The 27,433-nt window shown below is 41.3% G+C and overlaps 1 protein-coding gene across 2 annotated transcripts; it reads left to right on the top strand.

Moving 5' to 3' along the window:
- Window positions 1-86: 86 nt before the first annotated feature.
- Window positions 87-12,120, top strand: bbs4 (Bardet-Biedl syndrome 4). 2 transcript variants are annotated; one of them, XM_062399137.1, is made up of 16 exons: window positions 87-146; window positions 1,542-1,584; window positions 4,455-4,534; window positions 4,967-5,030; window positions 5,285-5,396; window positions 5,673-5,745; window positions 6,138-6,191; window positions 6,281-6,408; window positions 7,142-7,196; window positions 7,297-7,365; window positions 7,532-7,684; window positions 8,298-8,469; window positions 8,754-8,823; window positions 8,926-9,070; window positions 9,725-9,929; window positions 11,257-12,120. In XM_062399137.1, the coding sequence occupies exons 1-16, from the start codon at window positions 87-89 to the stop codon at window positions 11,397-11,399; spliced, it is 1,626 nt and encodes a 541-aa protein (XP_062255121.1). In that variant the 3' UTR covers window positions 11,400-12,120. The 2 variants fall into 2 exon arrangements, with proteins under 2 accessions (XP_062255121.1, XP_062255039.1); XM_062399055.1 differs by lacking the exons at window positions 87-146; window positions 1,542-1,584 and having other exon boundaries at window positions 4,179-4,534; window positions 11,257-12,119.
- The last annotated feature ends 15,313 nt before the right edge of the window (window positions 12,121-27,433 follow it).

The raw sequence follows: 27,433 nt of genomic DNA, 5'->3' as shown, positions 1-27,433 counted from the left end.
AAAAGCTGATTCTGAACAGTAAACAACACCGTGACGTCACGGCCCGCCCTCCCTCCGTTTCACGTCCGCATTCCACAGGCGTGTCCATGGCAACAGCTTCTAGAGTCGCTCATCCCAAGATGGCGGACCAGGAGGCAGCCGCGGCGGTGAGTGTGAAGCAGAAGCTTCTCCTCCTCTTCCTCACTACACACCCGCACACAGCTGGGAGCCTTTCTCCGTGGGAAGAACCGGTGTGACACCTCAGCGGATAAACGCGTGGTAGTTTTCAGGGTAACGTCCGTACACAGTTATTTGAAACGTCAGCTAGCTGCGTGGCTAACACGCACAAAGTCAGAGCTGAGTTCATTAAGCTGAATGGGAACTTGGACTCGGTCGCTAATCCCGTTCAATCCGAGGAGCTGAGAGCTGAAGCTTCCGGGGAGAAGCGACAGCAGCAGGAACATGGAGGTCACATTAAAGTGTCGTGACGCTGATCATCGTTTACACACGTTTCATAGTGTTGGTTATTCACAGTTCAGCTCCACAGCAGCTGATCTGCGTTTAAAACAAGTGGGATGTTGGATGAATAAACACACATTGCACAAGAGACAATCCACAAGTGGGTCAGACACTGATCAACACAAACAAATAGGAATGTGTATGTAATGTAATGTAATGGTCATGGCTGCTATTATTTCCATTTAAGTTATATCATAGATCTTCTCATGTAATGACAACTTATACATGTTCTTATTTGAGCAGTTACTAGTTGTGGATATGCACCGAAGTACATTTACTCAAGTAGTGTACCCTATTGTGGATCTCGTTTTTGAATATTTCTATTGCATCCTACTTTGCATTTGTACTCAATTACTCATATGCACATGTTGTACTTTTTACTACAGTAACTAGATACTTTCACAGTTAAATGTTACACCGAGTCCTATACTGTAAACAGTGTATCGTCAGATTTGGTCATTTTTGTATTTAAGAGTAAACCATAAATTAAGTTAACCACAAAAATCACATTATCTGAAACAGAATTGTAATAAATGTGAAAGTTGGTCTTTTTAAGTAGCCAATGAAAGTTTATGTTTTAGAGATAAATGTCTTCACAGGAGAAAACATTTTGAAACATGATAAACTATTAATTTAAGTTAAACTCATTACATCCATTGTTAAACTCTGATGTTTAACAGCAATGCTCAAGTGGACTCATGTTTTGATAAAAACGTAATACATTGAACTTGAATTGGACAAATCAAATATGTTACTCTCTTAAGTCATAAGAAATTATAAATTAATTTATTTGTTCAAGTATCAACTGTGTCGTATAGCTCCCTGTGCGCAAGACAACAAAAAGCTTCTCCTGATTATCTTTATTTCTAAATCTGAACTTTGACCTTCAGCTTCTTATCAGATAGAAAACATAAATAAACTTTCTGAGTGGGTAAATACATTTGGGTGAGGCTGCTCATAAGAATAGGTGATACCGTGTATTTTACCGTGTAGCCTAGAGCTTTTAACTATTTATTTATTCGTGCTGTGTTGATTTATTTCAGCTCCCAGTTTCTACTGAAGCCAAGAAACGACGGGCCCCTAAAGGTACAGCAGAGATCAAGTGATTGCAAGTCATCTTAAAACACATTTCATTTTACAACACCCATTATTGAATGGTTTATTTCTGATGATTTGTCTGTAGCTGTTGCTTAGGAGACTAATAGAGTGAGTTTGGAACTAATTGTCCTGCAGAGGTCACCCTCACCCTTCTATCTACTCTTTTCAAAAGGATTTAGTATTTTGTACAGAATGTTGCTGAACCGTGTTTCACATATTTCTCTGTGAGGAAAGTGTTGGTGGATCATTGACGATGTTTTACCATCATAATGACGGCTTAATTAGCCAGTTGATGTTGTCGCTTATGGATTGAGTGTTTTGAATTGTTTTAAAATGTTTTATAATTATCATCTTCGCTGCAGAGTGCACACAAGTCCTACAGGAGCAATTAAGTACAGGCTACTGTATGTTATTGTATTTCCATGCAGTCATTACTCACATGGCCTGTTAGCCCCTAATGTGATGAACTTATCATTTGAGGAGACAAATCAAATCAAAATGCTAAGTAATTCATTGTGAGGTAAGATGTTTGAGTTTTTCAGTAAAAAAACAGAAAGTAAAATGTTATTATGTATTTGTTAATGTATGGGAAGTGTACAGCACTTTATACATGAAGCACTAAAGCTGTAACGCTCCATAATTAAGTAAAAATATATAATTGTGACTTAACCGTGCCTCATCTATAAAAATATTAAGTAATGTAGCAAATACTGTCAGTATAACATATGTATACGTGTGAAAGTATTGGTTTATTGCTTGTGTGATGTTTATAATTCAAGGTATGAATTAAAACATTTAAAATTGATCCACAATTATGTAAATGAGCAAGAAAGGAACCATGAAAAAGCCCTCCAAAAAGTCTCCATTAGCTACTTAGTTCAGTTTTTCAGTAATTACTGTTGTGAAATGCAATTAGTGTTATATAATGAGCACGCAAACTAATTACGATATGTACAGTCTAAAGTACAGTCACTACACACTGCTCTGTGTGTCCTGCACCAGATGGGTAAAAAGCAGAGGACAAATTTCTCTCAATTGCATGAGTGTGTTTGGGATAAATAAATGTATCTTGTATCTTGTATCTACATAGTTAGCGGTTAACACCCAGAAACTACTAGAATCTGTTTCATTTTAAACAGTAAAAAAGAAAGAACTAGAGAAAAAGAAACGCCGAGAGAGTAAAGTCGTCCCACCTGTTTCCAGTACATCAAGTTTTAGTCAAATATCTTGGAAGAATAAGCGTTGGGCAGCAGAAAAACGACAACCAATAACGGTGTGTTTGAAGTTTTCGTGTGGTAAAATTTCCAAAATGATTTTCATGGGATTTTTCATTACATTCTCCCCATGTGTCTTTTGATCTCAGCAGGACTCGTCTCTGCTCTTATCCCCTTTTAGCAGATGGTTGAAGCGCATGGAAGCAAATCTGTCTTAGCATTAGCCAGATCAAATATAACAATGAGAGAATTCCTCCATGTTTGGGATGAAGTTTTTAAAAGGACCGTATTTAGGGGACGTCATGCTGTGCTCTTCTTCCTCGATCCTTCTCTACCCTCCTTTCATACCGTGAGCTGCATACATGTCATACACATGTATGGCATCCCTCCGCTCCTCATATGCCCCGTCTTTGTGTGCGTGGACACTGGAGCACCACGGGGCCACAGCTGAAATCCGGAGACAAGAATATTATTGCTTTCTCAGCAGGAAGAAAGCGGATTAAGTCGCCACAAATAGTGCCGCTCCGTATCTTGACGAGGCGAACGTGTGAAGGCCATGCAGCCGCGCACTCGGTGATGGGGAGGATTTCTGTGAAGTCACTGGAAGAGGCTCCGGCTCTCACAGCAAATCAACAGAGCGCTTCAAGCACTGACAGATAAAAACAGAAGGGGAGCTTTAGTGTAATTCACTCCGTGTTTTTTTTACACACAGGCGGTTCATTAATGATATCCCCCAGTGTCGGTGGCAGACTCAAAGCCCGGCACTTCGCTTCAAATCAGGCAGAATCCTATTTTGAGTGTGGGAGGAAGGTAGAAGGTGCAGGAGAACAGGATTACCGGAATCAAACTCACTCGAATTGTAATTATGTTTGCTTCCTTTTGAAATGAAATGAAACGTCGTCCTCCGCCGGGAAGACGACTCGGAGCATTGTGGTTTTCGGATCCTGAGGTTACCCTCTCTAAAGCCGGCTCTGCATTGTGCTGCCGACTCCTGCAGCCTCCCTCTCTCACCTCGCCTCGCACGCCCTCTCTGCTCTGTCACAAGCACCTGGCTCGCAGGAGACATAGTTGCCCTGGCAACGGTAAAAAAATGTCTCAACCTGCCGAGACGTTAAAGGAGAAAGAAAGAAGGACGTGTTTGTGAGGAGGAGCCTGCTTACAAGGTGACATATGCAGTGTGTCTGGTGAATTGATTACAGTTAAGCCCAGGGTTTTGGTTGAAGTGTTAACATCTATGTTAACTGTCAGATGAAAGAGTTGCGAGTGGCCGCGGAGGAAGGGGGGGGGGGGCTCTTTGAGGATTATTTATTCGGCTGTCAAATTAAAAAAAGACTGTATAAATTTCAGAAAATAGTCCAAATAGACGACTACGAACGTTCTGAGCCGTCCGCTCGTGAGCTTGAACTCGCTAACAAGCTATGATTTTACACAGTGTGTCTGGTGAATTGGCTTAAATTTAGCCTGTGGATTTAGGTTTTAAATGTTACATCTGTGTTAACTGTTAGATCAGAGACGGACTAATGAGTGGGGGGGGGGGCACGTTCAGGATTAATCATTCACTTATCAACAAAATAAGACATCATCTGAGCAGCGGTGGGTCTAAAAGTTTCTACTCTTCTGGTCTTATTATGTTCTTCCACCCAGCTCCAGAGCTTCCCATTGTGGAGAGGAGGAACTGGCTCATCCACCAGCACTACATCCACAAAGACTTTGACACATGCAAGGTAATACACCCTCATCTTTTTATTGTCACTGTGTTTTAGTGGCTGATCTGTCTATGCTCAGTGTTTACACCAATCACAAAAACAGGGTTGAAACATCATGATTGACAGCTGAGACTGACTCATGATTGGTTGGCTTAATTTCTGCATAGTGGGAGGAAGTAGAGACACGTCGTCCATCTTTATTGACAGTGTATGGTTTTAAACATATCACATAGCACCAACCACACCAAGGCAATTTCCTGTATGTGCAAATATACATGGCAATAAAAAGAATTCTGATTCTGATTCAGGGATGACTGGTTTAGAAACTGATTCCCACCGTGGTTGGTATTCAACACAACCTGAAATCTTTAGTTTTTTGTTCCTGTTCATACATATTGAAATAATATCTCCCTAGTAATACATATTGTCTGTTGTTGTGTGTCCATGTAGGTGATCGTCAAAGAACAACTGCAGGAGACAAATGGAACATGTGAATACGCCATATATGTTCAAGGTGAGCCTTCATTTTCATAGCTTCATAGCAGCTCTTCTCTCTCATACATGAAACACGTGGGAGTAGCAGCTACATAAATGCCAAACGCCACAAAGCCCAAGCCTCAATGCAGAAACCCACCATATACATAATTTAGTTCCTCCAAAATCTGGTCTCTGGACCCCATGCTGCGTCTTTGATTTTTAATATATGTTATTTTTTTACTTCCTCATGTGGAATATCTTCTCTTTTTGTGTTTTTATGTCTTGCTGCAGCACTAATCTTGCGTCTTGAGGGCAAGATCCAACAGTCCCTGGAGCTGTTTCAGAGCTGTGCCATCCTTAATCCCAGCAGTGCTGACAATCTGAAGCAAGTGGCCAGATCCTTGTGAGTCTGCTGCCCCCTCGGAATCCCGGGGTACATCGAGCCTCGTCCATTAGCTCTCAAGACGGACTAAAAAAAAAAAACATCCAGTGATAACAGACAAAAGGCCGGCCATTTACAGAAAGCACTTATTTTCTTACAGCTGGGAAAGAAAAAAAAATCCAATCCCGATGATAAATTCCAACCTTTGCAGTATTTTAAGAATTGCTGTTTGGCATGAAGTGATTTAAGATGAGTTAATTTCTCAAATGGATTATTGTTGTTTATTCTATTCCCTAGATTTCTCCTGGGAAAGCACAAAGCAGCCATCGAATTCTATCATGAAGCTGCAAGGCTCAACGAGAAAGACTGGGTAATAAAAAATAAAAAACACTTACACACTGAGTTTCAGCTTTATCTTTAAAGTTGTTAAGGGAACGTGTGAAGTGGACCTGATATCCTTCACTCTGAATTCAAAGTTTGAAGTTAATTAATCAACACAACATTATAATTGCTCTTCCAAACTGATCCAGTACAATGAAACCTATACAAACATTAAACTGGTACGTCATGCACCATTATTCACTCACACTGATATGTTTTAGTAATGTACATTGCCCCTTCTAATATTACTGTCAGTAATTCTAAATAGTTTGTATTCCACAACGCTGGAAATTAAATTTAGCTCAGCCTCTATCCAACCCTGTTCAGTTGAGCGTGCGCTAACACCCGCTGTGTAATGCTTGACATTTCCTCCCCCCCCAGGAGATCAGTCATAATCTGGGCGTGTGCTGTTTCTTCATCAAAGACTTCAAAAATGTGAGCACGGATTTCACCAACATTATACAGAACAAATTGTTGCTCCTTCCCACTGTGAGTTAATGGTTTTGATCCTGTGTCTGCGTCAGGCTGAGGAGCACCTGAACATGGCTCTTCAGATAAATAAACACGACAGGACTTTCATGATGCTTGGGCAGGTCCACTTGCTGGCTGGAGAAAGTGACAAGGCCATCGAGGTGTACAAGAGAGCAGTGGAGTAAGTGGAGTTTTAAATGTGGACAGTGGTGAAGTAGAAATTTAAGGAAGAACATGTGAAACCATTCTAGTTACTGTAGTTCTGGCTGTATCCGTAATTCAGGAGTATTTTCTATTATATTATACTATCTACATTCCTGACTTACATATACACCAGTCGATCTTAGTTATTACATTTTTAATTCTGACACAGCAAAGTATTTCGTCAAATCCAAATAATAGGAGAATATTTTATTCCTTTTCTGATTAATGTGATAACTCAAAGTCTTTTGTGCTCATTTCTAAAAGTGGTCCTCTTTCACTTTCACCATAAGTTCAGGGTTCTTCTCAGTTCATTATAAATTATGTTCATTTCCACTTCTATTCACATTTTGAATATTTAAACATTGGGGGGTGAAGTAAATAAGGAAATGACATCAGTGTCTGTAATGGTGCTCATTATGTGCTACCTCCTGTGGAGGATTGATGAATTAATCAAGTGCCCAATACTGGAGTTGCCTTTAATGAGACGAACCACTGTGAGTCTTTTATTTTAAAGCCTATCTACTTCTTCTCCTCTGAGCTGTATTGTACGCCACAGGTCTTAATTTATACTACACAAATATGCTGAACCAGAGCTCGATAGAATCATCAGCAGTTTCGCTGAATATCAACTATGTTTGCTCAAGAATAAGTGCAGGAATTAAATGTAATTACAGGGAGAGATAAAGTGACATTTTTCATTCTGAATTCAGGCACTTCCCAGAGAACACTGAACTCCTGACCACTCTCGGCCTGCTGTTTTTACAGGTAGGTGGATTTGTTTTTCTTCTTCTGTGAAGTTATGTGAACAGAATATAGTATGGAAACATCTGAAGATACTAAGTTTTCTTTGTTCTTCTTTCACCAGCTTGGGAAATACCAAAGAGCTTTTGAGCACCTTGGAAATGCCCTCACATTTGACCCCAACAATTATAAGGTATGTGAATACTCAAACAAATAATCTGTTACACTTCATGAGGCCAGTGCATAGAGCTTCTTAAAACGCAGTGCAGGCAAAATGTAAGGTCAGGTGGTACAGTCTGTCTCTCATCATATGCTGTGCATCTTATTTCAATGTCTCTAATCATTGTTTTCCTTCCCAGGCCATCCTGGCTGCAGGCAGCATGATGCAGACCCACGGGGACTTTGATGTGGCCATGAACAAGTACCGAGTGGCAGCCTGTGCCGTGCCCGAGAGCCCCCCTCTCTGGAACAACATCGGCATGTGCTTCTTTGGGAAAAAGAAATATGTTGCCGTGAGTAATGTTGCATGTGGGTTTGTTTAATGAGTCTCCATTGCCACCTGTTGACTGGCTGCAGCATAGGTCGTTAATCCTTCCTCCTCCGTGTTAAATGTAGGGTTAGTCATTTGTCTTTGAAACAATTGTCTTTATCTTATGTAAACACGACCAATCATTTCATACGTTTAAGTGCAAATTTTTCTGGTTATTTGACTCTAAGAAAACGTAGAAGGGATCTGAGACTGACTCATGATTGGTTGGGTCATCTGGCTCCAAATGCACAGGATGGCAGTGTTTGTGTCTGTTATATTTTAGCTTCATATCTGAATAGTTGGAGGAAGAGGAGACGCGTTGTCCATCTTAATATACCATCCATTTTGAGAAGCTACCGTTTGTCTCCAGTGTAAGAACCGCTTTCAGTTTCAGTGACTGAATCCTGCCTAGCAGAGATCACACTAACTTATTCATTTGACACATGAGCTCATAAATAACACCTATGTATTGACACTTTATTCTTTCCACACGCCACTGCTGTATTATAAATCCTTCATTGTACAGAATCTGTTCTTTCAGACATTATTGAGATACTTCTCTTCACTTCTCTCTCACATCCTTCCTTTTCCCACAGGCCATCAGCTGCCTGAAGCGGGCCCATTACTTGTCTCCTTTTGACTGGAAGGTGTTGTACAACCTGGGTCTGGTGCACCTGACCATGCAGCAGTACGCCTCGGCCTTCCACTTCCTCAGCGCAGCCATCAACCTAAACCCACGGATGGGAGAGCTCTACATGTTGCTGGCAGGTACTGAGTCAGAGACACAGAGAAATTATTCATGATTGAATCCATAATTTAATAACTGACTCTAAAGAGAAACTCTGTTAGAACAGGGGCAGCAGTTTATTTTTGTACTGGACGGGTATGTATTCATTTTAGGTATGAGTTACAAAATGAATGATGACCCATGTTTACGCTTTAATGAACATGTTCTGCTGTTGGATAGAGATCAATTACAGACATTGCAAATTAATGAATGTAGTTCGTATTTAAGTATCAATTCACACATGTCTCATTTACATGACCAACAGTGGCTCTGACTAACTTGGACGATGTGGACAATGCCACCAGGGCGTATGAACAAGCTGTGACTCTGGATGTGTGAGTCCGTCTCTCCTTCTCTTTTCTATAAATCTATAAATTTAGAAACAGTATCAGATCATTGAATCTTTGTCTTCTTCCTTGCTGATCTATTTCCTGTAGATCCAGCCCCCTGGTGAACCTGAACTTTGCGATCTTTCTCTACAATCACGTTGACAAGAAAGGAGCCCTGGATCAGTACCAGGAGATGGAGAGGAAAGTCAACCTGCTTCGAGACACCAGCAGCAACTTCGAATTTGATCTGGAGGTACGGTTTTTCCTGTGGTTTTCGGTGGCTACGTTTAGATGGACATCGATATTGTGACTATTCACATTATTCTGAAGTAGTACTCAGTTCAGTCCCCCACCAACAGTCTCACTATGAAACCACATTTAAATTCACTAGATCTGGATTTTTTATATAGATCTGCACCAAATTGCAAACACTAAAATAAATATCAGTCCCCTAAACTGAGGAATCACCCAAAGTGTTGACGAATATCTTGCTTCACATTGTTCAATAAAGAGAATGGAAATTCCTGGATGTGTTCCCTGAACCGAATCAAAGCCAAAATGTGATATTTACATTAGTTGCTATTAGAATATTCCTTCCATGTTCCTGTTTACATCTTAAAAGCATAGTCTGGTAATGACTCATTTCCATATCATGTCTTATGACCTGTCTACGCTCAGATACACAGTGTAAGCAGCTGATGTCAATGTAAAAAAATGCTATGTTTTAATGTGACGAAGACGACCACATGCCTACATGATGTGACTAAGGTTAGAAAACTCCACATGTGTTAATTGTATTGTTAACCACATTGAGTATGACCGGTTTCAGGTCAAAGGTTATTCAGAAATTGCCTTTTCATGTTGCATGTAAACAAAGTCATTGTTATTTTTTTCTTGTCACTCACAGCTGATGGACATGGCTCAGAAGATGGGAGCTGCCCTGCAGGTGACAGAGAGTCTGGTGTGGACCAAACCAGGAAAAGACTCCAAATCCAAACCAAACTCGGCAGCAGCCACCAAACCCCCCGGCACTGCCCTCGGTACCAACCAGGCCCTGGGTCAGGCCATGTCGTCTGCTGCGAGCTACAACAAGAACCTCCAGCTGCAAGCGGGTACTAACCAGCACTAGGCTTTGTACTTCTGGTGGGATGTTTTAAAATGTGTTATGTTCGTGTAAAACTTGATAAATCCAGGCCGAACAGCTCTCTGAAGTTCGCTCTGAGAACACACTCCAAATTAGGTTAAAGATTCCTGCTGAGAAGTCCAGTAATTACACTGGCATGCGGTGCGGATGACAAATTCACTAACCCCCCCCCCCTTCCTCCATTTAACCAAAGCCCAATTTTTTCATTTAAAATGGGAATTTATAAATATCTCCTGCTTGTCCAGTCACAGCCTCTTGCCTGTACTGCTGCACCAGATTAAAAATATGGGCTCAGGCAAAATGGACTTTTGAAGGGGGGGTTCATATTCCTGGCAACAGAAGAAAATGTATTCGGTGAAAAAAGAAAATGACACACAGGTAAGCTTATAGATTCAAGGCTGTACGCTGAAATGATTACAGCAGCGTGCAGCTCTCAGTGGCGAGTGGACACGAGCACTTTACTCCACAAGAGGCCGTGGGCTGTGTTTTCCACCGCTGCTGTTGAGCTGCTCACAAACATCACGTGAACAATGCAGGTTCGGTGACTGACGTTTTACACATGGCACTCAAACTGCCCTCGCGATAAATCTGCGTTCATACACCAAGGTGATGTGAGTCTGCAAAGAAAGTCTGCACATATGTTTCACTACAATGAGATGTATACTAGAAATGCAGAAGGTCGGGGTTCATCTATGACAGGCAGGGTTTTCTGTTTCTTGGATTTTATTATGAATTCCTGCTGTTCAGACACTGTGTAGGAAAAACAACCTGTTTGGTGGATGGATGGGATTCAAACCACTTGTTGAAGTTAAGAGTTATTTGTACAAATGAAAACAATGTAAATCTGTCAAAGGGTAAGTTCTGTGTGATTCAGAAGATAAAATGAAAAAACAACACGTGTTTAGTCAAAGGGCAGATTTTATCGTTAGAGATTTTATAAAGTGATTGTTGACATTTAGAAGAAAAATGATCCAACTCAAAGTTGTTCCTGGTAAAATAAAGGTTATTTGGAAATGTGTTTTAAGAGTTAGGCAGCGAAACGTCCCTGCACACACACAAGAGGTTTTGTGGCACCATGGCGGTGCATCAGGGTTTCATTGACTTTGTGTGGTTCTATTGGTGCATGTTTAAAGTTAAACAGAGCTTAACTGTGACCTGAGATTTTGTTATAGCCCGTGTGAGACTGCATGAAGGTGTGAATGACAAAGCAGTGTGATCCTCCAACTTTTCCCATTAACCTCTGCTGATTAATGACCTCAACCCTCTTGTTGTTTTGTTTCCCGGTGTCTCCACAGGCCCCTCCATGCCCCTGGAACCAGAACCCGACGTGGACAGAGCCCCGAGCCCCCCCACTGATCCTCCGGGGTCTCCACTGCCTGCGGAGTCCGACAACCCCAAACCCAAAAGCTCCAAGCGGAAAGCTAAGGTGGAGGAATGAAGTCACTCGGTGGATTCAATGTTGTTTGACGTTCATATCAATCGACCGATATCATGTTATGGAGCAAATTCTTAAACAGCAGCCGAGCTTTTCGTGGTTTTCCAGCTCATTGTGAAGACGTGAAGAGTTACAGTCTTTTTACAGTCATCATGCACTTCTGTCGTCCCGTGTATTTCAGGAATATTGAATGTAACACCGATACATTGCTTTTCAATTTTTATACCAAAAATCCTGAGATAACCAAGTCTTTCTTGTAAATCTGTAGATGTGGCAGCTCTGGTGCAGAACCAGTTCAAATAGATGTTGCGGTTAATGGATGTCTGTGTTTGACAAAACGCTAAAATGTACATATGTGAAGTTGTATTTGTTAATACTTGGAGAGGTTTAGCAATAAGGGTAAATTAAGTATTTTGTGAGTAGGGAATCGGTCATGTGAAGAAAATGCTGCGACAATCACTGCTGCAACCTGAAGGCAGAAGAGACGTGTGTGTGAACAGATACTGGATCTTGTTTGTACGATTGAGCTCTTTATGAGAATGAGTGTAAATAGAGACACAGGTTTTTCTATGTAGATAAATGTTATGTTTATAGAGTAATGTATTTAATATTAAAGAGGAGAGTTTAAAGGATAGAACTGTCTCACTTCTTTAGTTGTTTATTTCATAAGGTAGTTTAGTTCAGCAGGAACAACCAACAGGGGACACTAGTGTTTGAGAGCTGGTTTCAAAACACAATTCATGCCATGAATATAAGAATTTAGAAAAATATGGTTAATAAACTTCTTATATGAAGCTTTACAGTAGAATGTCTGATTCTAAAAATGTAAATTATGAATGCATTGACTACACAAGAGGAGTAAAATTGTAAACTATATAATATAAAGATATTAATATAAAGAATAATATCTTTATATTATAATAAAGATATTATTTGGCCTGCTCTTCAGGCCAAATATATTGTTTAGCAATGATGAATAATATCTTTATTATAATATTTCTCACTAGAGATTATGAAATATATACTGCATTAACTCAGATACTGGGGGAAAAAATACAGAAAGACAAAGAAAACTGTATTTAAAGAGGCCAAACGTTTTTTATATCTGTGCTTCAAAAAATAAACGTTCATTATTGAGCAGTAATTTACTCGTTAAATCCACCAACAGAGCCTCAGTGTCCCAGAAGCCCGTCCCTGCTCAGTGTGTGAACAACCCCCACTGTGTCAACTGCTCTCACATCATTAACTGTAAAACGAGTTAATTTGGGAGAAGTCTCGGTGCAGCATTCGTTATCATTGTTACTGATAACTCTCATTTTAGCTGGTTTCAGAGATTTTTGAGAATTCAACTTTAAAAAAAGGTACTAAAAGAATCAAGTTTTTTCTGAATTTTTGTTTCAGATTCACACCTGAGATGATAGAAAGGACGGATGTTTGACTGAGACAATAAGAACATTATCATGTTGAAAAACTGTATGTCTGAATCAGCCCTTTATATTGTTTCAGAATAATTTTTTTTTAAGATCCCTAAATATGTATAAACACATCATCGACTGAATTTACACGTGAGCCGCTGGAGGATTTCAAATGAATGTTCTTCTTCACCAAGACACTTTGCTCTGAAGTGAGTGAAAAGGGGAGAAACACTTTAAAATTGTGTTCGGTTGGAACCCAAGTAAGTAATAACAGATCCCACACGCTGCTGATCACGTGTACTTACAGCGTTCAGGTCGTCAGAGTCTCAGATTTCACCCGATGAAGAGCTGAGGAGAAACAAAGTGAGTGAGTGTGAGTGACACTGTGCAGGATTACTTTCATTTTTCTTTGTTCCTTCACGGTCATGAGTTTTGATACAACAGTCCAGAAGAATCTGTGGTGCAAGAACTTGTGGATTCAAACTCACAAGCGTGTCTGGAAAACTGAACTAGAAATTTAAAGCTACAGTTTTAGACCCAAAGAGTTTTAATGTATGGAGGCACATCGAGCCCAGAGGAATATACAGTAAATGTGAAAATCTGCATGTTTAATGTAATTGTCTTGCTCACATCAATAATTCACAGAATGATTGTTTCTTCTTCATATTTGATGATGTTCATGTTTACACAGAGTTTCATCTGCCACGTACAGCTGTTAAATATACAGAATCATTTATTAAGCCACTGTCATAATGATGATAATAATCTAATCTCAGATCAAAACCCATCAGATCAGTTTACCCAACATAACGTCTGATCCTGTTCTGTCTCTGCTCTTTGATTCTTGAATGTGTCTGAGCCTCTGAACTGACTCCAGATAGTAGAATTGATAAGAGACCTCGTTTGGTTTTATTTTAAATATTCTCGTGCTTGTATTTGATGTACAGTAATATTTCTGGGTGCTGAGAATGGAACCATGAAATAAAATACTATATTATTCTATTTAAATATACCACAGTGGCCGTTTAGATGAAGTTTCCTTCTACAATCTTCTCGGAGACGCCGATGAAATTCTCCCGCGCTCCTCTGCCACACGTCATCACCGAGGGTCGATCCTAACCACGCGGTCACCTGACCTCCTTTATGCCTCCGTGATTCAGAACGGCGTCTTCACGTGCCGCCATTACCGCCCAGAGACTGTCGTTTTTTTCATTAGGCCCTTGTTAAACTGTGCGTGCCCCCGGTCGCCCGCGGTCGTAACTTTTACAAGGCGGCTGATGGTCGGTAAGTTACTGCTCCTGCCGCAGTTAGTTTTCAGTGCAGCCGTGGAAGATTGGTTTTTCCATTTCTCATCGTTCTACAGTTCAAACCGCTGGTGGAAGTGTCTCAGTCCCTCACGGAGAGAGGTTCACTCAAAGTTCTCTGGCTCCAGGGAATAGTGAATTGTGCTATTTTTTCTATTTGGGTTTTTGCATATTGTTGAGGATGAAACATATTACAAACCCAAATAGAAACAGCAGCTTTGAGTCATTGATTTTCCACGGTTTCATTCCCATATAATGGGTTATTTTTCTAACTATATTAATTTATGTCATCGTTCCTAAAAGAGAAATGACTTGTTTCTTGTTTCTGTCTGTTTCACTGCAGCTCAGAGCTGGTGGAGGTCTCACTCCTTCGCCCTTCTCCTCCTTTGACATTTGAGGATTCTGACCGTCTGGATTTTATATGAGCTTCCCCCATTTCCCTTCCCTGCACTCCTGTAACCTTCGCTTTCCACTTATCCGCGGCATTAGAGCTCCTGTGATTCTGTCCACAGCTCTGCGTGCCGCCTCTGCCCCCTTGTCTGGCTCTTTTTAAACACCTCCCCAGACAATCCCAAGGTCTCCAGTATCAAGATCAGTCACGTCCTCGGCGCTTTAATCCGCCCTCCTTCCCTTTTTCTCCTCAGTTACCTCGGCACACATCATTTGTTTTTTCCTTTCCTCTGAACCCACCACCGTCTTTCTTGTCTCGCGCACAGTGTCCCAGTTTCTCACCGCAAACTAGTTTACTGTTTTTCAGTTATTTTGCAGGAAATCAACTGCTCCCGTGTTTTATTCCATAGGAAATAGAAAATACTAACTAAACTCCAACTCAGCTCAAAGAAATGTCTACCTTTTGTTTTCTCATGTTTCCCTGAAGTTGATCCATCACCACACAATTCATTTCATTTTTTTCAGCTGTCACCAGGGTCTAGTGTCCATCAACACGATCAGAACCACTTTACAGAGAGACTCTCCGCTTCTTATTAACCCTGCTGGGACTTGGAGTGAATGTAACTAAGTGTTTAACATAATTCTATACACCTGCTTCTAGACAGAAGGAAAATATACCATACATCAGAAGTTAAATGAAAAATGTATGAGATGAGTCATACCTGCAGCAGGACACAGTGAAACCCCGATTCTGAAGGAAATGAAAGATTTATCTAAATAAGGACCAGGAGGATTTGAAACATTTGTCAGCCATCTATAAATCAGGCTAATGAAGCAGCTGCTAACTGGTCAATGGTAACTTCATTTTACATTCATGCAAAATAAGCTATTTCACTTTTAAAAATATGCACATTTTACCCTATATTTGCCATACACAACCTGGAGGTTCTCCCTTTAAACAAAACTCTCCAACAAACCTTTAAGTCTGGTGTTTTTTTATCCCAGTATTCAACTATATCTCACTTTGACTCTGTAAAACCCTCTATAGTCAAAACCTGCTCGGAATTAATATGTGAAATGAAACTGGGTCAAAGCAACACGCTGAGGAGAATCGCCCTGGAAATGTTGGTAATTCTCCAAAAAACAAATCATAGGAAAGTTTATTTAGTTTCTGTCAAAATGAGGAACAGCAGGTTTGAGGCGGCGTAATGTTAACATGTGACCCTCCACAGATCCAGAGCATATAGAGTCAGATGAGTTCGGAGGAATGAAATCATACCGTTCCATGCAGGATGCTTTCAGTGAGATCTCGTGATTCTTCTGTAATGTAAGAGTTTGTAGTAATTGGAATCCACCTGTTAGACTGGATGTACCATGAGTTCTCAGTCTTTACTTATCATTTGCAGGATTCATGTTCTGAAAGATGATTCTCAGAAACTACTTGGGGCCCTCATTTGTAAAAGGTGGATTTCTCTAATGAACCTTTAATTATATCTTGATGTAATTTTTCACTTTTCTGCACAAGTTTGATTTATGAGGCCGTGGGGCCAGGATGAAAATGAGTCGGCCCATTTACAAAACCTGTTTTGCATCCGTCTAACACACGTCACCTCGGGAATTGTAATAAATCTTACAGATCAATTGACAAATTTCTCAGCGGCTCCATCGGCGTCTCGATGTAATGTCGAACAAACCGAGGAGTCAGTGAGAACATCCATTTTCTTCAAAGATTAAACTTGTTTTGAAGAAGTAATACAGGCAACATTAAAATTTTAGGCCACTTTGTATGAAACTTCTTATGCAGCCTGCGTGCAGCTCACCGTGGGGGTTCACATGTGGTTCTCAGGCCTGGAGGAACCTCAGCACAGCAGAAACCCTAATGTGCAGTGATGGATAGAAACCTGGTTCAGAACCGATGCATGTCAGGTTGATGCTTTACAGACTGACTCTGACTTCATTTCCTGCTCACACGGGGAGATGTAATATCATTCTGACACCGCTCTGAGAAGAAGTTCGACTCGGACTGAGGGACATGATTTATTTAAAAGGAGGACGTCTGTTCGTGGACGTGTTTCCTGACCTCATCGGAAAGTTAATGGGTTTGTAGTTGTTACACCTGGAAATAACCGGATTCCTTTCTCATCCTCCATGAGCTGCATGAACCACGTGACTGGAAGGTCTCATAGTTTAACAGTTACCATGAATAAAAATAGATTTAGGTCGAGCGGATTCGATTTTCTCTATTAAAATGACAGATTTCACCGAACACATTTGGGATAATGTTAGAACACAACTTCACAAAAGGCCTGAAATGTTTTAATAAGATAAATGTACATGTTGTAACTTTACGGCTGCATTTATCTTTTTATATTAATGTGGAAATCACTGTTAGGTGAACAGAGTTTCCATGGTGACGTACCCACATACTAATATTACCCATTTTTCCATCAGCCTGACGTATCTGATGCACTTAAGCCCCTTGTTTTGGTTTCCTAGCCCATAACTGTATAGCACTGGTTGTTCCACTGCTATCATCAATCTGGTTTCCAGCCACAACAAGCAGCTGTTTTTTAAAACAAACAGGTAATGTGAGCGGGTAGCATTTAGCTACTAGAAAGCCACAGAGAAGCTAAAACAGGAGTGAATATTATTTAACACAGCTCCTGGCAAATTCGAATGTCGCTCTGTGTCGGCTGGATTTCTGAGATTTAAAAGACCAGACGATGCCAAACACACACATCACCATGCCAGCTTGTTGTAGATATCTGTTACAAAATGGCAAAAGCAATTAATGCAGATTAAAATATCTTTTATTCTTAGAAACATAATACTTACATACTACAGAAATGTACACTTTATTTCACAAAGCAGCATTTTCTAAGAGAAATATGTATTTTCCCTGACTTCAGTTTTTCTCCCTCTCTGCCTGCTGAACACGTCAAGGCCCTGAAACGAGACGTTTCCGAGGATGTGCTCTGAATTCATGAGCGCTGGTTCTGACTCTCGTGCAGTTTCACTGAGCCTGAGCCCGGGTGGAGACATGAAACCAGCGGGGGACAAACAGAATATCTGTGTCATTATACAGACGAGTGTGATGATCAAAACCTGACGGCACAGAGACTCAACTTTCTTCCACTTCTAGCTGAAAGCTGTTGAAATCAGTGGTGGATTAAACCCAGTGAATCAAACACGTTTTGGGTTTTAAGAAACTATTCTATTTAAATCGATGTGACTCCCTCCATTGTGACTTGTTTACGGTGCCGGCTCAATTGCTTTGTCTGGTCGGGATGTATGTTCGCATCATGTCTGTGATCGGGGAAAACAAACGCCCCTGGAAAAGAATTTCCCAGCGGAGTGTTTCCCCGTCTTCTTCTCTCAGCGGAGCCGGCGGCTGCCTGGCAGGCTGTAAAGAACCGGGATGACTCCGAGCCAACGAGTGAAATAAGGCCTCAACGCAGAGGCTTTAGGAACATATTATTGTTTACAGTCGGGCGGTATAGTGGCAGAATGGCTCTATCTCCATGAAGTACTGTGTCTGTGTTGTACTTCAACTTCAGCAGAGCCTGGAGCTCTGACCTGATTTTACTGTTATAGCAGCTTCAAAGGAAAAGGATCAACCCAAATAGTAAATAGGTCTGATACGTGCGTGTGTTGCCTATTTCAGTTTAAAGCAACGCAAAGCCTCTGTTTAAACAGCATCTAACTGTAAGTGGGATTCTAGATGATGTCGCAGTTTGAAGTTTAAATAAAAAACCCTCGCAGCCGGTTGGTTCGTTAAACATCCAGGTGCCGGGTCTTTCTCTTTAAATTGAGTAGTTTATGTTGCAGCTTAAACATTTTGTATGTTTATTCACTTTCTTACTAAGTGTAACACATATACTGTTAAAAAAGGGTTATAGACTGGAGAGCTATCCTGAATGACCAGCAGGGGGCGACTCCACAAGAGCTCAGTTTCTCTAGAAGTCGATGAGAAAGTTATTCTACTTCTCAGTATTTTTAACTTCCATACAGGATGATGTCCATTTAGTAAGCTATGGTCCCATTTAAAACAAATCGACGATAGGGGTATTAGGGGCGTGGTCACCATGTGGACAGTTAGTATCGTCCAATGGGAGCAGGTGAAGGTGTGTTCAATGTCCCCCAGCTCTGTCAGGCTCCACCCCCACCATGCCTCCAAATATGGTTATGCCAAAATGGCAGCTCACGAACGAAGGAGTGAAGCCACAGTTTTTAGCCCTTATGCTAAGCTAAGCTAACTGTGGCTTCATATCTTGTGGACATGTGTGAGAGGTATCCATCTTGTCATCTTGGGAAGAAAGTTTCTTGACATGTGAAACTTATCCTTTATTAAAATAATGAAAAAAGTCGAAAATGAAGTGTGGAGTCAGAACTTTTCTTCTGTTGTTAAATCAAGGTTGGTAACATTGGTCTTGACATTGTCCCCCCCCCCCCCCCCCCCCCCCCCCCACACACACACACACAGTGATTGTCCTTTTTATAATTGACTCTCAGCTTCACACTAACCCGTGTTTGGGATTGAGGACAGCAGCGGCAGATGGATATTAGAACATACAGACTAATAGAGAGAGAGCTAGAGAGAGAGAGAGAGAGAGAGAGAGAGGGAGAGAGAGAGAGAGAGAGAGACGAGTCTTCGCCCTTGAGGTTCGGTTTCACGTAATTAATCTGCCTAGCTTCACTTGACTTGTGCCATATTTCACGATGACACTAATAATGCCTAATGATGTGATGTTGTAGAATCCTAGTTGGTGTTTAAACATGTAATTTAGGTGGAGTAATGGTGCCTATAATGTATTATACTTTTTAATCATTGGGTTTTTGAGAGGAACTGAAGGAGCGAGGCTTTGCATTTCAATAAATCCACTTGATTAGGCGGCGCGCTTGTTGCTGTTGTTGTTGTTTTTCGGCAGATACTGTTTACTCTGAGCTCTGCCTCCCAAAATTCCCCCTTCCGCTCCCTCTTCTGGAGACAACTCAAAGCCCCCCCGCTGGCAGCTCGGCGGCGCTGCTTTATCTGGGTTCTCCGCTCGCCCCGTCTCTCCAGCAGCCTCCTCTCATCGTGTCACCGCGACGTGTCAGACGAGCTGCGAGTCCCAGTCACCGGCTGCGTCTCCGGGCCGAGCCAGCCATCGCTTCACCGGCTCCCTCTCTCCACAAAGGCCTCACTGTTTCATTCCACATCACTTCATATGCATGTAAATTAACACAAGTAAAGAGGCATGGAAGTGGATGTTCTGCCGACACCACAGGGAATTTATGTGCAGAGCAACGGAGATAATGTTCAAAGTTATACTGTATCTTCAAAGGGATACTTTGAGAAGTGTTGTGCTCTTACCTACAGGGGGAACATTTCCCCATCGCTGTGTAGGATATATGTTCAATGTGTGGACTAAGAGGAAGAAATACATGGAGCTCAACCCAGTGAACTAAATCTACTTATGATTGTCACCTCAGGTTTGAATTATCAGATTAATTCATGTTTGTTTCTGACATGAACACAGAATCCAGCTGCTCTCAAGGGAAGTTTGGTTGTTTAAGAGGTAATAAGGGAATGTGGGAGCTGGCTCAGGAATCTCCTCTTCCTCCCACTATCCAGAGATAAAGAAGAAACAATCCCTGATGAGAAACGTCGTCTTTCCTGTTTAAACCCAGAGTCTGCACAGTAGCGATTGGTGGATGGAGCTAATGTCCACCAATCACAAGTCAATCGTGATGTTAACCTAATTTCCATAGAGTCAAATAACGTATGAAAAACAAACTTATCATAAACAAAACAAACATCAGAGTGATAAGAACTAACCATCTTTGATTTAACATGCACTTTGAATTCTTAGTTTGGTCTCTGTCCCATCCATTACCATGGAGGAGGCCGGATTTATGACCTGTACCGCACCCAGCCACCAGGTGGCGATTGGGCGTCACAAGGATTACAATTCTAAACATGCAGGGAGAGTTGGAAGTAGTTCTGAAACCAAAGGAAAGAAGGAATTTCTTTGAACCCTCTTGAGCTTTACGACTGTGTGTTAAAACCAAGAAGTAAAGAAAAAACTCAGTAAGATAATTATGACAAAAGTACAACGACAAAAGCTTCTGTCTGGCAACAACAACCCACAATTTAAATCTTGTTTTGTGTTTGACATTTTGGAGGGAACTTTTGTTGCATATCTCCAGACCTCCATCTGAATAATTACCCGTCTTAAAATAAAGTGGCAGAGCATCAACTGAATTTCAAAGTTTTTTCTGAGGGAGTCTTGGTCTCAGCAGCGGAATAACTTTTTTCCTGGAGTGCTGAGCCAATATCAATATGACAACTCAAAACAGGGTGCGGAGACATTTTTTTAAAAATTGGCAAAGGAATTGCATTTTTTCAGTTATTTATCTACTAGGGTGTCACATTTTATGGCGTTTGTCTTAATAAATGAAATCCCTGGGCGGGTTTTGTGCATTGTAATCGACTCTCACACGATTTTCCACTCCAACAAGCTGAAGCAGACTCCAATTGCCAAAGTGGGAATTTAAGCTTTGTGTTAAATTATGAATTCCAACCATCTGAATTATGTTTAATGCCATAAAAAAAGAGAAGCCTCTCTTCTCTGAGCTGGTTCCCGAGAGAACTACTATCTTTTGCTGAGTACAACTGAGATGCTGGGTCGTAAAAAGAATCAAACCTACAGGAGACTGCAGCTTGTACCCCCCCCCCCGTCCTCGCCCTCCATCCCATTACTCTCCCTGTATTTCCCCCCCAGATTTTTTATAAAATGCAGTATCACAGTGGAACAGCCCTCTCCCACTCCCTCACTCCATTGTTTCCACGTCTCTCCCTTTCCCCCAGCATCCGCAGAGAACTCATCTTTACTCATGTAAGAAAAATACTGTCACTGTAGTAGTGTGGTAAGAGAGTGGATTCATTTCATTCCTCTCTGGCTGTATTGATCTGTGGAGCTGCCTCGGCCTCGTGCTGGGACTGTGTTCCATGCAGAGTCAACGCAGGCAGGTGGGCAGGACGGGAACCAACATGTCAGCCATCCCGTCGTCCCTGTCACCCCCGGCCTGGGGACACACTTGAGTTTGATAACTGGGTTAAAGATTTGGAAAATACTTCTCTCACCACGACAGATTGTTGGAAACCAGATTACGGTGTTGGTTTGATTCTGTGTGTGTTGATCGCTGTGGACAGAAGTGGTGGCTAATGATGGGACAAGAAAGAACAGAGAACATGGAGGTGCAGATCCAGTCGTTTGGTTTTACGTAAATGATTTCACTGTCTTCCCAGTAGGAGACGCTGCATTCATGTTCTCCTCTGAAGGTCCCAGTTCCCAAGATGTAGATTTGTGGTTCCGACTTTAGTGTGTTGTCGAAAACACGGTGGCAGTACACAAATTGTAATTATGTGTTTAGACAACACCTTGAAATCTCTTTCCAACATTTATGTAAAAACAAAGACCAGAGAAAAGGGATCAGGTGTGACAGGCAGATGAATGATGTATAATGTGCACTTTAATCATAACAAACATTTGTATTGATCAAAAAGTGTCATTAGGGGCTTTCAGCTACTTTAAGGATCATTGTTCCGACTTGAGATGACGCTCACGTGAATTCTTCCAGTTGGGAACTTATTTTTCAGATTATTCCAACAACACATGACGGTGCAGTAACTCGTAGATATTGATGGAAAAACATCTGGCATATTGAAGGTACTGATATGTGTGTGAGAGTGTGTGGCTTGATGAATTTAGGGAGCCTCAGTCTGATTCTATTAGAAAGTTGCTGACCGTGCAGATTGCCTCAATCTGAAAGAACATTGAAGGTCCGATGTGAAGCACTGAGGAACTGATGTGTGTGTGTGTGTGTGTTGGAGGGGGGGGGTGGGGGGGGGGGGGGTTAGGATTCTATTGATTCTATCAACATCAGTGTCGTGGAGTTGCCAAGCACTGCAGGGATCTTGGCAGGACATTAAAGAGCAGGTGAGAAAGAAAAACACTATTGATAGCCCATTTGATCCATTGTACTTTATTCTCTGGGAAATACCCGAAGATGTTAATGACAGGGGCCAAATATACATCTCACACGTTTTGGCTGCCTGGAAAACGATAACCATAAATTAGATGAAAGTGTTTTTGCCAAATGTAAGTCAGTGTGGATTTAGAGGCAGGCTGGAGCAGGTCGACACAATGAAACACACCACGGCACAACTGCAAATTAAGATGGAGACTTTTCTACAAAGTTGGAAATAACACCTGAGGCCAGAAATGTCTGACTAAAGGAACATGGACTGCAGCTTTCCAGTGTGAACGTCCCTGTTCCCTCTGAGCTCAGAGTCAAGAACTGTTGAAACAATTTGTATTTCACAACTTTAAAACTATTAAGAATTTTATTTTTGTCCCTACTCCCCCTCAAGGTTTTGGTGATTTAGAATTTTACATAAACGATTAAAAGATTAAAGCAGCAGTTTGACATTTTGTAAAAATACCCTAGTTTCTTTCTAGCTGAGATTCATAAGAGAGATATGAGGCGCTTGTATTTTTTCCATTAAACATGAGGCCGGAGCCTGACTGAAGCCAGAGATAAGAAAGGGTGACAAAAAACAGTTAAAATGACAAACTGTGGTTTTACAGTAAATCATGAACAGGATTGTTTTATTTACTGCAGTTTGGATTAACCACAAAACTTTAGAATAAATGTCCACACTCACAGTCACACTGCATTGTGGATTAAAGAAACATGTCCTCACATGTAGATGAATGGTTGTTTGGCCTGATGAGCTGTTTCTCTCTGTCATTACACCGAGCTCTGACTCCAGCTTCTTACCGAACGAGCAGACGTGACATTCTCGTTAACTCTTAAAAGATAATTTTGGTTTTGATTCTTGTCGTCCTTGGTATGTACCCTCGGGTTTGAATGCACTTATTGTAAGTCGCTTTGGATAAAAGCGTCAGCTAAATGAAATGCAATGTAATGTAATGTAATGGGGGTGATCAGGTTTAATGGAAAAAAGTTTTAAGCACCAAAAGTAAAGTGAGGGTGTTGTTGAGGACTAACGCCATGAATAGTTTTTATTATCCTGACGGAGCTTCGAACCCAAGCCAAGAAACTCATGATGCCAAACCACATCATTCCCAGCTTCAAACCAGGATGGTGCCTTGTTTACATATATATAATAGTTAAGTAGTTTAAGGGCAAACTTCCACAGACACATCACACACACACATATCGTCAGTGGTGTCTCCTCAGGTGATTTATGACGGAGCTGTTGTTGCAGTGACCTCTTCAGAGCCGATCAGAGACTTAAAGTGCATTCTCTCTCAATATCATAAATAAAATTAGATTTAATCATAAACAGGGAGCAGAGTGTTGACATGCTGCAGAGGCGTAAAATATGTCAAGTTTGTGATCTGTTGTTGAAGTGATGGATCAAAGTCACATCTTTCAAAGACTTGACCACTTAGAGAAAAGTCAGAATTGCGATCGGAGATCAGAGACAAAACGTCCTCAACGGCAGCGAGGTGAAAATCCAGTGATTTCAAATTTTAAGACACTGTGATGTGATAAAACTCTTTATTCCAACACTCAAGAATTCGCTCCAGGACCGATACCATCAGCCAAGTATGAAGAATTCCTCTTGTAACCACCTCAGTATTAAGTACATGGCATGGCCAGATGTATGTGGACACCATACCTCTGTAGCAGCATGCGATGGCTGTCAACTAAAACACCATGAGGAGGAATCTGCTGCTGAAGAATCTACCTCTTCCAGAGTCCTGCTTCTCTCTGACTTTGGAACGTGGCTGCAGGGATTTACTCGTGTTAAGCTGAGAGAGCATCAGGGAGGTCGGGCTCTGATGTTGTGCGATAACGCCTCGCTCGCTGTCAGCGTTCCAGTTTATCCTCGAAGGTGTTGAGGGCACCGGGCGGAGGGCAAGGACGCTCATGCTCCTCCACATGAAACCCTGCAAGACGCTGGTAAACTGTGTTGTGCAGAGGAACATTGTCTTTTTTTTAAATAGCAAAGAGCTTTAAATGTTGGAAGCTCTGTGTTTTCAGGGCTAAATTGCCTCGTTAAGATTTCTCTTCATTTGAATTGTGTGTTGTGTTACTGATTATCCCAGTTAATAAGGATTAAGCAGGTGTTTGGTACCAGAAAACCCCGAAGGTCACTTATTTTCTATAGACTCTAATTGCAATTCATTTCCTGGTGATATTCAAAGCATGACAAGCCCAATTTGATGTGATGTCAAAGAACCTGATTCGTCTGTACTTTCCAAAATCATTCTAATCCCTGTTCAGAAAATAAATCTACATAATGACGTGATGCCACTGTGGTGGAAGGTTTAGTTTGTTAATGCGTACGCGTGTGAGGTTAGACACGGCTAGCCGAGCATCATCTGAACTCATCTACCTTGATCAGGCAGCGTGAGCGGATTCCTGACGACTGCAGAGAGAGAGAGAGAGAGAGAGAGAGAGAGAGAGAGAGAGAGAGAGAGAGAGAGAGAGAGATAGAGAGAGGAAGGGGCACCGGGGAAGGCGGTTCGTGAAGTGAATCCTGATAACTGTGGAGGTGGTTCACATCAAGCCTCCCCCCCATGTTTTTATTCATGAATACAGCAAATGATGAGGTACAGAGAGAGTAACAGTAAAAGAGTTGAACAGCCTCGGGCCAAGGGCGAGGGTCGTGAATAATTGAAAAACTCCTGCCAGTCGATGGCAGCCGCTTTTTCCTCTGCTGGGATCAATCGCCGGCCGACGTCGTGTTAGGGTGACATGACGGGGGGGGGGGGATGCAGATTGTAGCAGGTGTGCTAATTTGCCAGGTGGAGATTATATGGGTTAGAGGATACGTGCCTGTATTTATGTTTACGTGATAATTCGTCTTCTCCATCGTGGCTGTGAAGAGATTCCTTCTCTATGAAGGTTCTCTTGTAAGTAGCTGAAGCTAACGAGATATTTAACGAGAGCTGGAAAAAAATCTAATCTTTGGTATCGATTCCCTTTTTGTCTTCAGGGTTCAGTGTGTGAGATTTAGGTCAAAGGGATCTATTCACAGAGATTGAGTAAACAATAATCCTAGTGATGTTTTCACTCGTGTTTGATCGTCTAAATTGCACAAATTGTTGTTCTCTTTACTATAGAATGAGCTTTTATATTTAAACACTTTATATACTCTGTGCTTTTTACAGTAGCCCAGACTGGACAAACTAAACACCTTTTGAGTTTTTTATGAAAACTGAAGGCTACCACAGGTTCTCTTTCATGTTTGGAGGGTGAGGGGGAGGTGAGGGGGAGGTGAGGGGTGTTCAGCTGCAATGTGCAACTTCACCACTAGATGTCACTAAGTTCAACACACTGAACCCTTAAATAACAAGTTTATTGATATAGCACCTTTAAAAATGAAAGAGGGACCGAGAAAAAGAAGCAAAACAAAAACACAATGACAACAAGCAAATTAATATAATGTCATTTCAAATCAAAAACAGCAATAATTGAATGATCATGAATTTCCTACTTATAATTTTTTTTAATATATGATCAATTTGACATTATGTCCATTTTACACAACCTCAGTGCAAAAAAACAGCTAAAGTTAGAAGGTAAAAAAGATATGATGGTTGACACTGGCACATGCTGCTTCAGGAAATAGCCACAGCCTCACACACACAAACAAAAAGCTGTCACCTTCTCCCCCTCACTCGTCTTTAATGTTGGACTAAACCACCAGCTATCAGAGTTGAAGCCTCACAAACTCATTATGCATTAACACTCACTCAAGTGCTGAATGACAAAGTGTGTAGGGGGGGGGTTCTACAAACCTTCACGAACCCTTTTAAATTACCTTGATTCATCCGCTGCAGTTTTCATACCTGTGGCTGCTGCTGCCTCTGACACGTCTTCTACATACCAAGCCGCTGCCCGGCTACCAGAGAATACCAATTAGGCCGCTCGGGGGCTGGTGGGATCATGGGATTCATGCATGTACCACCGTCAGACACCAGACTCTGTGCTCATTAGCCTGTTAGCCCGTTAGCCTCTGGATGCTCTCTGTGCAGCCTGCTGATTCTGATGAGACTCACGGCTGCAGTCCGGAGCTTGTTACAGTAAATAACTGTTTCACATTTACACACCGGTCGTGTCCAGTTCGTTATCTGCTTCTGTGAATACGAGTTCATGAATGTTTGTGTGTAAAAAACCATACAACCCATAGATTCTACACAGTTACCACTGGAAATACTATGAAGCACGTTGTGAGTTCATAAGTCATCGGCTTCACATAGACTTGAACTCAATGTTTTTGAAGAATAATTATTCACACCCTGATCCAGCTCTACTCAGTTCTACTCTGAAAGGTACGTCACGGCTCATCCTTGAATATTCCTCCACAGAAAGTAGAGGTTAGTGGTGCATGCTGAGGACCTGAGAAATGATTTGTGCTAATGCTTATTTCTCAAGTCAGACATTCGAAACATTTGCTTCTACGTTAAGATTCAGCATTTATATTTACATTTAACGTTAATTATTTTTCACTTAACCTTTAAATTTGAAATAGGATTCTGCTGTTTGACCAAATCTAATATCCTCCTATTAAAGGGATAGTTCACCAAAAAATGTAAATTAATTATTTACTCACCACTATGCCAGCGAAGCCCTGACATTCAAATTCGACTCGAAACGGCTTTATTTATAACATGTTTTAATTAAGCCTAAAAGTCAACTACCGGACGCTGCAATGCTAATGGAGGTAGCGATGCTAATGGAAGTAGCAATGCTAACACGGATGCAACGCTGAATATCCCTGAAACTCCAAAAGTGTTCTGTGGACTCAAACACCTCATCCGTCCCTCCATGGGCAAAGTGCTGTGTGGATAATGACGGTATTAAATAATTTCGGCGAACTATCCCTTTAAAGTCTTAATAGTAA

Source organism: Platichthys flesus, chromosome 1 (genome assembly GCF_949316205.1).
Source record: "Platichthys flesus chromosome 1, fPlaFle2.1, whole genome shotgun sequence".
In the NCBI taxonomy this organism is placed as follows: domain Eukaryota; kingdom Metazoa; phylum Chordata; class Actinopteri; order Pleuronectiformes; family Pleuronectidae; genus Platichthys; species Platichthys flesus.
Note: the sequence above shows the minus strand (reverse complement) of the source record. Positions and strands in the feature narration are given on the sequence as shown.

What these genes read in the sequence shown, in the direction of transcription:
- bbs4 (XM_062399055.1), top strand. Translation starts at nt 4,331, where the DNA reads ATGAGTGGGGGGGGGGGCACGTTCAGGATTAATCATTCACTTATCAAC. An exon ending in TCATCAAAGACTTCAAAAAT is followed by an intron (nt 6,192 to 6,280) that starts GTGAGCACGGAT and finishes TGTCTGCGTCAG; the next exon opens with GCTGAGGAGCACCTGAACAT. An exon ending in ACTTCGAATTTGATCTGGAG is followed by an intron (nt 9,071 to 9,724) that starts GTACGGTTTTTC and finishes TGTCACTCACAG; the next exon opens with CTGATGGACATGGCTCAGAA.